Source organism: Esox lucius, chromosome 19, assembly GCF_011004845.1.
Source record: "Esox lucius isolate fEsoLuc1 chromosome 19, fEsoLuc1.pri, whole genome shotgun sequence".
NCBI lineage: Eukaryota > Metazoa > Chordata > Actinopteri > Esociformes > Esocidae > Esox > Esox lucius.
In genome coordinates this window covers 1,098,705-1,108,979 of record NC_047587.1, presented here as the reverse complement: position 1 = coordinate 1,108,979, position 10,275 = coordinate 1,098,705, and the positions used below count along the sequence as shown (strand labels likewise).

The 10,275-nt window shown below is 41.4% G+C and overlaps 1 protein-coding gene across 3 annotated transcripts; it reads left to right on the top strand.

Moving 5' to 3' along the window:
* Window positions 1–1,766: 1,766 nt before the first annotated feature.
* On the top strand, window positions 1,767–10,248 carry neil1 (nei-like DNA glycosylase 1). 3 transcript variants are annotated; one of them, XM_010867542.2, is made up of 11 exons: window positions 1,767–1,873; window positions 2,352–2,582; window positions 2,672–2,920; window positions 5,079–5,198; window positions 7,975–8,107; window positions 8,352–8,469; window positions 9,188–9,309; window positions 9,391–9,418; window positions 9,527–9,588; window positions 9,664–9,811; window positions 9,895–10,248. In XM_010867542.2, exons 2-11 carry the CDS (start codon window positions 2,362–2,364, stop codon window positions 9,942–9,944), a joined length of 1,251 nt encoding a protein of 416 aa, XP_010865844.1. In that variant the 5' UTR covers window positions 1,767–1,873; window positions 2,352–2,361; the 3' UTR covers window positions 9,945–10,248. The 3 variants fall into 3 exon arrangements, with proteins under 3 accessions (XP_010865844.1, XP_034144183.1, XP_034144184.1); XM_034288292.1 differs by having other exon boundaries at window positions 1,771–1,873; window positions 2,273–2,582; XM_034288293.1 differs by lacking the exon at window positions 2,672–2,920 and having other exon boundaries at window positions 1,774–1,873; window positions 2,273–2,582.
* The last annotated feature ends 27 nt before the right edge of the window (window positions 10,249–10,275 follow it).

Sequence of the window (10,275 nt, the reverse complement as noted above, 5' to 3'; positions counted from 1 at the left end):
TGTTGTTGATGCGTTGGTCTACATCAAATTTACAGTAAGTGTTTCCTTGAAAGAGAAATACAACTTTACAATGAACTTACCACTGACAGGTGAAGTGAATAACACTGATACACCCATCAGCCATAACATTATGACCACTGACAGGTGAAGTGAATAACACTGATACACCCATCAGCCATAACATTATGACCACTGACAGGTGAAGTGAATAACACTGATACACCCATCAGCCATAACATTATGACCACTGACAGGTGAAGTGAATAACACTGATACACCCATCAGCCATAACATTATGACCACTGACAGGTGAAGTGAATAACACTGATACACCCATCAGCCATAACATTATGACCACTGACAGGTGAAGTGAATAACACTGATACACCCATCAGCCATAACATTATGACCACTGACAGGTGAAGTGAATAACACTGATACACCCATCAGCCATAACATTATGACCACTGACAGGTGAAGTGAATAACACTGATACACCCATCAGCCATAACATTATGACCACTGACAGGTGAAGTGAATAACACTGATACACCCATCAGCCATAACATTATGACCACTGACAGGTGAAGTGAATAACACTGATAATCTCATTATTGTGGCGAGGGGGATATATTAGACAGCCAGTGAAAATTCTGTCCTCAAAGTTGATGTGTTAGAAGCAGGAAAAATGGGTAAACGTAAGGATCTGAACGACTTTGACAAGGGCCAAATTGTGATGGTTAGACTGGGTCAGAGCATCTCCAAAACTGCAGCCCTTGTGGATGTTACTTGGACCTACCTGAGTGTTGCTGCACCATGTGTGAAAAGGTACCATGAGACCATGGGAACCCTTTCGTAGCAACGGGTTTCCCTGATGGCACTGCCCTCTTTCAGCAGGATAACACGCCCTGCCACAAAGCAAAAAATAAAAAGCTCAGGAATGGTTTGAGGAACACCAATGAGTTCAAGGTGTTGACTTGGCCTCCAAATTCCCCAGATCTCAATCCAATCGAGCATCTGTGGGATGTGCTGGACAGGTCCGATCCAGAGGGCCCCACCTCCCAACTTAAAGGATCTGCTGCTAACGTCTTGGTGCCAGATACCACAGCACACCTTCAGTGGTCTAGTGGAGTCAATGACTCAACGGGTCAGGGCTGTTTTGGCAGCAAAAGGGGGACCCACACAATATTAAGCAGGTGGTCGGTATGTTAATGAAGTCATGAGTAAAGGAGAAGTGTGTCCAGAATGTTCTGGAAGTATGTATGGAACAAGGCTGAATCTCAAATCGCATACTACGTACTGCAAGTATGTACTGTGTGGTATATAGTAAGCTAGTATGCCAGTATTGGGACCGATTTGGACATACTACCTCATCATAAAATTGCAATGCAACATTAGATTATTTTGCTGCTTATTATCACACCAAGTTTTAATAATTTTAGCATGACATTAAGCATTGTGTTAACTTGACGAAGGTTTTAATGAAAAGTTTACTTCCATTACAAATATCATCCATGTTCCGTATAGTTCCGCCACTGGACGTTTTTCTTTCATACGTGAATTTGTGAAGTGATAAGACGAGAGACTCGTTGCAAATCCGAGCTCTTTCACTGGGGTTGAGGTCTATACTACTTTAAAAAGCACGAACAGTTGCACACCTCAAAAATCCACCGGAAATAGAAGACCACCGGAGCACTTTTGGCGTACTAACCGTAATAACATTTTGGCATACTAGTCTGGCATTGTAACGTTGTGATGTGGAACTACGTGTCCCATAAGCCCATACACCGTTTCACTGCTTACGAAATGTGTTGGCCGACGAAGTATCACAGAGTTACTGGAAGTAAGAGTCGTGGTTCATTAAGCAACACAGGTAAGTTCGTTGTTGCGACTGCAAACATTGTTAACTTATATTGAAGGATAATATTTTATAGACAAACTATATATTAACAGTAAACGAATCACCAGCATGTGTAAATATGAGTGCTGTTTTTCTTCCATTGACTGAACCCCCAAGCATGCTACAGCTGCAGCACTGTAGTAGCTTACACAACTTGTCTAATAACAACCTCGTTCTAGGCTAACAAAGCATACATTTCATGTGTAAATGATCTACCGTCTTGCTAGTTGCATGACTTGTGACGTACACTTATACGCAATTTAATGTGTTTTCGCATCGGCTTTTTGTCGACGTCTTTTATACAATTTTACAAAATGTTACGTAATGTGTGCCACGCTTCCTTTTTTTGTCGCCCATTGCTTGGTCTTGCAGGTGTAATAATAAAAGTCAATGTGGATCTGCGTAAAGGATATACCCTGTCTCTGACGCCAGTCTGTCCGCTTATCTCCAGAGCCAGCAGAATGCCTGAGGGTCCAGAGCTGCACCTGGCTAGTTTGTTTGTCAACAGGATGTGTAGGGGGGTGGTTTTCACTGGCCCTGTACATAGGTCAGAGGTCAGTAAGAACCCTCAGGTTCCCTTCTGCTGTCCGGCCTACACCATTACCGCCACCTCCAGAGGCAAGGAGGTCCGCCTCACACTTAGCCCGCTGAAGAGTGATCCCTCCCTGGGGAGCAGCAGGCGGTAGGTACTAGGTATCCCAAAGACCATAGGCATGCATTTTCAGTGCAAGATGGAAACTAGTTGATTCTATTGTACATGACTGACTTTAGGGTGAAAGCTGGCAAGGCTGACCAGGAGCAGTCCATGGATGTGGTATTCCGTTTTGGGATGTCTGGCTTTTTCCGCTTCACCACAGCGGATGAGCTTCCTAAACACGCTCACCTGAGGTTCTACACCAATGAAAAGCCCAGTAGGGTGCTGAGCTTTGTCGATGCCCGCCGCTTTGGTAGCTGGCAACCCTCCGGGACCTGGCAAGCTGACAGAGGACCCTGTGTCATGTTTGAATATCAGAGCTTCAGGTAGAGTAGTTACATTGTTAAATGTACCACACTGTTGTCTTACCTCTGAAGCTAAGCAGGCTTGGTCCTGGTCAGTACCTGGATGGAAGACCAGATGCTGCTGGAAGTGGAGTTGGAGGGCACTATACTGATCTACAGATCAAATCCCATTGCCCCAGGGCAGTGAAGGGGACATTGCCTTGTGTGCATCAGAATAAATATTAAACAGGTGTTCTGATTCTCTGTGGTCAGTATATGTCCCATGGGACTTATCAGGGTGTTAAATGGCTATTAATCCCAAATGAATTGGCTGTATTTCCAATCTGGGTCTGCCTTGTCATCATTGACACACATTTAGATACTAGATATATTTTCAATAATCTGGTGGCTCTGGATAAGAACATCAGTTAAGATAACTGTCCATCTGAAAATAGGATTTCAGGAATTTAACTCTGCCTACATCTTCACCAGCTGACCCCTTTTGCTTTTCGTAAAAACACAAAAGCACCCCATCTAAACAACTGAGCATTGATTATATTGTCACAATGCAGCCACTGATAGTATTCCAGGCCCAGCCAGCCTACAGGTGCTGGAAGGTCCTCAAGGAGAGCAGTTATTTCCCAGCAGCAGAACAGCTTTTAGTGACAGCCTGTTGCTTTCATATGTTAATGCGCCCACATCCCACGCAATTACAACCACATACTGCATACTGCCCTATTACAACTACATATTAAATATCGCTCTATTACAACTACATATTACATATCGCTCTATTACAACTACATATTACATGCTTCCCCTCAAGGACAATCGATCGATCGATTGACGATTGACAACAACAATTTCCCAGAACAACTTTTGAAACAGCCTTTTGCTTTCATATCTTAACACACACACGCACACATCACCCTATTACATACTCCCCTTTACAACTACATATTGCATACTCACACTTCAGCTTTAGTAGACCCATAAAATCACATAATGCCCCCCTCACTAGACCATATCATCTATGCCATCACTAATTATGTAACTTGGTGTTAAGTCTTTCTGTACTAATTAGTAATTCCAAATAATGTCATGTTCTCATGATAGATTTGCCTTTCTGTCAGGTGTCCAATAACACTTGCATCTCCATCCAAAATGGTGATATGGTTCCCATCTCTGGAGGCCTTGAATGTCTCCAAGGCACAGGAGAGCTCATTGTTTTCAATTATTGTACAAACAAGGCAGATGTTGTCATTTGTGGAACTTCATGTAAATACTGTAGTATTTTTGGAGAATGCTACAGTTTTAGTCAGTTATTATTTATTCATTAACATCTTATTCTGAAAATGCATCATACACTCACCTTAAGGATTATTAGGAACACCATACTAATACTGTGTTTGACCCCCTTTCGCCCTCAGAGCTGCCTTAATTCTACGTGGCATTGATTCAACAAGGTGCTGAAAGCATTCTTTAGAAATGTTGGCCCATATTGATAGGATAGCATCTTGCAGTTGATGGAGATTTGTGGGATGCACATCCAGGGCACGAAGCTCCCGTTCCACCACATCCCAAAGATGCTCTATTGGGTTGAGATCTGGTGACTGTGGGGGCCTTTTCGGTACAGTGAACTCATTGTCATGTTCAAGAAACCAATTTGAAATGATTTGAGCTTTGTGACATGGTGCATTATCCTGCTGGAAGTAGCCATCAGAGGATGGGTACATGGTGGTCATAAAGGGATGGACATGGTCAGAAACAATGCTCAGGTAGGCCGTGGCATTTAAACGATGCTCAATTGGCACTAAGGAGCCTAAAGTGTGCCAAGAAAACATAACCCACACCATTACACCACCACAACCAGCCTGCACAGTGGTAACAAGGCATGATGGATCCATGGACCACACCCCTAAATGCATTGAAGCAACTGCCATGTGATTGGTTGATTAGATAATTGCATTAATGAGAAATTGAACAGGTGTTCCTAATAATCCTTTAGGTGAGTGTATAATGGAGAAAAGTCCATATCCTCTCACCTCCACAATCACCTGGATTACTAAAAACCTACATCCAATTAACATCCAAAATGCATTATTTTATGCTGACAGTTGGTGCACTCATAGAATGTGTCCATTATGATCTTTATCTCACCTTTGTCCCATATGATTGGTCTACAACTGTTCGTTTTCAGGGAAAATGTCCTGTCCAATCTGAATGACCGAGCATTTGACCGGCCAATCTGTGAGGTTCTGTTGAACCAGAAGTACTTCAATGGCATTGGCAATTACCTGAGAGCTGAGATACTGTTCAGGTAACCACCACCAGCTACACTGGCAAACATCTTTATAAACCTTGCTGCATTTCACTGCATTACATTGTCATTATGTTGGGACTAGACACAGAAACCATTGACATAATTAACAGGCTGTCATTGTTATGCTTGAAAAACACAGATCAGCCATAACATTATGACCACAGACAGTTGAAGTGAATAACAATAATAATATTGTTATCATGGCACCTGTCAGTGGGTGGGATATATTATGCAGCTAGTGAACATTCTGTCCTCAAAGTTGATGTATTAGAAGCAGGAAAAATGGGCAAGCGTAAGGATCTGAGCGACTTTGACAAGGCCCATTTTGTGATGGCTATATGAATGGATCAGAGCATCTGCAGAACTGCAGCCCTTGTGGGTGTTCCCGGTCTGCAGTGGTCAGTACCTATCAAAAGTGGTCCAAGGAGGGCCAAAGCTCATTGATGCACGTGGGAAGGCTGGCCTTTGTGGTCCAATCCAACAGACGAGCAACTGTAGCTCAAATTGCTGAAAAAGTTAATGCTGGTACTGATCGGTGTACATTCCTTCTCCTTTAAGAGTCGCTGCATTAAATGATATATGGCTGAATAAAATAACACTTCTGGTTCTATTAGATCTCAGTGCAGCATTTGACACTGTAGATCATATAACACTTATAGATAGGCTGGAAAATTGTGTAGGACTCACTGGGACTGTCCTTGATTGGTTCAAATCTTATCTAGTTGGCCGGAGTAACTTTGTCACCATTGGTAATCATGAATCTGATAGGGTGGCTATGACATGCGGAGTTCCACAGGGATCAGTTCTCGGACCGCTTCTGTTCAATCTCTATATGCTACCTCTGGGCACAACAGCATTAGCTACCATAGCTATGCAGATGATACTCAAATATATATGGCCCTCGAACCGTATGACAATCGATCAATCAAATGTATTTATAAAGCCCTTTTTACAACAGCAGTTGTCACAAAGTGCTTCTGCAGAAACACCAGGCCATAAACCCCAAGGAGCAAACAACAGCAGTGTTGAATTTCAGTGGCTAGGAAAAACTCCCTTAGAAGGCCAAATTTTAGGAAGAAATCTAGAGAGGACCCAGGCTCAGAGGGGTGACCAGTCCTCTTTTGGCTGTGCCAGGTGAGATATTAAGAGTCCAATTGGAATAATTAATAAAAGCATGCAGGATAAATCCAGAGTCTATTTAAATTTAGAGTAGGTCAGAAGTATGAACAGATGGACAAGGACAGGGACAGCAACGGGCCCCCCAAACCAGGTACTCTGCAGGTGTGGACCAGGACCTCATGTCCTCCTTAAGTTTAAAACAGGAGGAGACTGGGAAAATTCAGAAAATGTATTCCTCATATCAACAACGATTTATAGTGGAGAAGGAGAACTTAGTGGGGAAGGAGAACTGACCCAATCCCCCAGCACAAAAGTATAGCAGCGTAGGACCTTGGAACTGAGACGGGGGGGTCCCGCGACACTGTGGTCCTACCCGGGGGAACTCAATAGACTCACTGTGTCACTGTATAGAGCACATAAATACCTGGATGAACCAGAATTGTCTACAATTAAACCAAGATAAAACAGATCATTGTGTTTGGCAACAAAAATAAAATAACAAATATTAGTAAAGAGCTGTATTCTCTGGCCCTTAAAACCAGGGATCAAGTGCGTAATCTTGGTGTTCTGATAGACTCAGACCTCACATTTAACAGTCATATCAAAGCAGTCACCAAAACAGCATTCTATTATCCAAGAGAAGCCCATCCATGCTTTTATCTCTAGTTGGGTTGACTACTGTAATGGCCTCTTAACTGGACTCCTCAAAAAGACTGTAAAACAGCTGCAGCTCATTCAGAATGCTGCTGCTAGAATGTTAACCAGGACCAAGAGAACAGAGCACATCACTCCAGTTCTTAAATCTTTGTACTCGCTTCCAGTCAGTTACAGAACAGATTTTAAAATGGTGCCTTTAATCTATGAATCACTGAATGGTTTAGGACCCGAATACATTTCTGATGTTTGAAGAATATAAACCGAGCAGTGCTCTTAGATCCATGAACACAGGTCAGCTAGTAAAGCCCAGAGTCCAAACTAAACATGGAAAAGCTGTGTTTAGCACTTATGCTGCACAGAACTGGAATAAACTACCAGAAGATCTAAGACATGCCCCAAATGTATACATTTTAAAATTCAGGTTAAAAACACTTCTTTTCACGTGCCTATGACTGAGTGCTTGTATTTCACCACACTGTTTAGCCTTACAGCTTTTATAGCTTCCTCATGGAATCTACTACGCAATCTACAAGTTTTTCTTTCATTGCTATTTTCTTATTCTATGTAAAGCATATAGAACTGCCTATTTGAGGTTTTCATTCAAGTATTAGTTTTTTATTTTTTCTTCTTTGTAAAGCACATTGTATTGCTTATGTATGACTTGTGCTGTATAAACTTGCTTGTTTATTGATGACGTGTTCTGGGGTCAGTCTCTGTGTGTTTATTTGTCTCTGTGTGTTTATTTGTCTACTATCTAAAAGTAAAGTGTTTGTTCTAAGCATTTCTAAGAAGCACACAATGTTGTAGTTTCCATTTCTTTCCACAAACTCCACAATAGAATATTTAGTGAAGCAAATCACATGTCTAACCCAATCCACAGACCAAAAAAGGAATCAAATTCCCCCAAAAATTCTTTTTGTGGGAAATTAAGATAAAGAACAAAGTGACTTTCTTTTTCTTATGTAATGACTTAATGAAGTTCCTGTTTTTTTTTTAGACTAAACATCCCTCCCTTTGTGAAGGCCCGTACTGTGTTGGAAGTACTTCAATCTGAGGATCTGGGTGAAGAGAAGTCCACCTACATGGAGGTCAAAGAGGAGGTCCCAGACATGAATATCACCAACGCTGAGGCAGGCTGGGGCTGTTGAGCGTGGCATGAATCACTTTCGATTTACACAACCAACACCAAAATCTGTTCACAGCCTCTTTCATTATTTGTAACTTTTACAATGTGACTACTCTTAAATCCGTTGATTCTCTTGCTTCTCCAAGTCCATAATAGAGATGGAACACCTTAAAGCGCATCAGACAGTTAACTGCTTGCTATGACATTGTAGTTCTGTGTATAAATATTCTAGTTCATGTGTTTCCCAGATATCTAGTAGAACTACTGTGAAGGAGGAGACAGACGTGGAGAAACTGAAAGAGGAGGTGACTGAGACTGACCTCCTCAGTCTGTGTAACTCTGTTCCCCTGGAGGTTATCAAACTAGGTAGAAATATCCTGTTACAATATGAGTGTTTTCTAATAATAAGAGATACAGAATATCCACTGAATGGGGGGCTGAATCAACTTCTCATAGACAAAGGAGATAATTTGTAATGCAGAACATGCTGCCTTGAGTCAGATTTTTGTTTGCTGCCTATTGTATACAGATTTGATTGTTCATACATTTTCCTGTTACTAAATGCATTGCCTTGAAGCACCACGATTTTCCTGACATCTAAATATAATTACTATTGTATTTTTACAATTCCTTCCCTGAATGATTTTTCCAGATGGGTGGCTGTTTGATTATTTGGCTTATATTTCCTTTTGTGACATCGCTTATTCATGAGCTCTGTGCTTTTGCTTCCCCTAAAATGTTTAAATTCTGTTGAAACTCTATATGTTTACTTATCTTGTTATATTGAACTTATTTTGTATATTTATTCAGATGATATTGTGCATACCAATTTAGTTATTTTATTATATTTACATATTACATTGTAGTATTATTGTAAAAATAATGTTTGGTTGATTAGCTGAGTTGGTAGTGCATGGGAACCGAGTTGTGGGTTCAATTCCCACAGGGGACCAGAATGGAAGTGAATGTATTCACTACTGTGGTCTTTCTGGAGGAGTGCTAAAGGGCTTTAAACATCTAGATCCAGAGAAAAGTGATTAATTCAATTATTTAGTACTGATATACAGTATAATGTTTTTATTAGGTGGTAAAGGTTACGACCCAGAGAAGAATGACTACTCTGAGTTTAAGGCGTGGCTCCGATGTTACTATGTGGAAGGGATGAGGTCCATCCGAGATCACAACGGCAGGACCATATGGTTCAAGGTGAGATCAGAGACACGGAAAACTTACCACTCAAGTTATTTAGCAGCTGAAGTAAAGTCAAATTGTTTGGTTTGGTTTCAGGGAGATCCAGGTCCCTTGACTCCAAAAGGTAAGGAAGTCTGATCCTAAACCAGAAGACTTCAATCTGACTACTGGCCAACAGAGAACAAACATTAGTATTATTAGTTCAATTCATTGAGTTTGTCCTTTTTTCTAGTTTCCAAATCTCCCAAAGCAAAGAAGAGATTGAAGAATGAGGACGTTGCAGGAAAGAAAAAGGTGTGTTAAAACTATTTTCCCTAGTGCTTCAACCTACAGTAAAAACATAACCACTCATCCGGTTTTACCCATCAGATAATAAAGGCAGACAGCACTGAGAATGCAATGAAAGCAAAACCTGTCAAAAAGGAAGTCCCTCAAAGGCAGACGGAGGGGAAGTCTGTGACAGATTTCCAGGAAGTGCGTGTGGAGACCACTGGGCGGAGGATCAGCAGCCCTGGAGGTAATGACACACCAAACCACAGCCCTGCAGACACTCATTCACTGGGTCCATACTGAGTCTCATCAGGGTCTTTTCTTTTACAGCCCCACTGAGGCGCAGTGGGAGGAAGACCAGGAGTAGTGCCTTGCTGTAAAAAAACATCATTCACTTTGCAAGTAGGAAAAAACATGGGCCCAATTAAATCAGATCAACCACAAGAAGAGTGTGAGATCTGTCAAATCCACACTGTGCAGTAATGCTGGTTACACCACCAAAAATAAATTTCCCTAACAGAAAAAAGTTTCTGCAATGTAGAATTAAGAGACGCCATGTGTGTTAGGTGATAGACACTGGGATCATAGATGGTGCCAGGAGTCTAATGCATTCCTAAGCTTTTTTAGCCAATGTTATGTGAATAAGCGTTTCATACAATGTAATAAAATGTTTTGTATAATTTTGTTTTCCGACTGGTTGGAGTGCTGTTA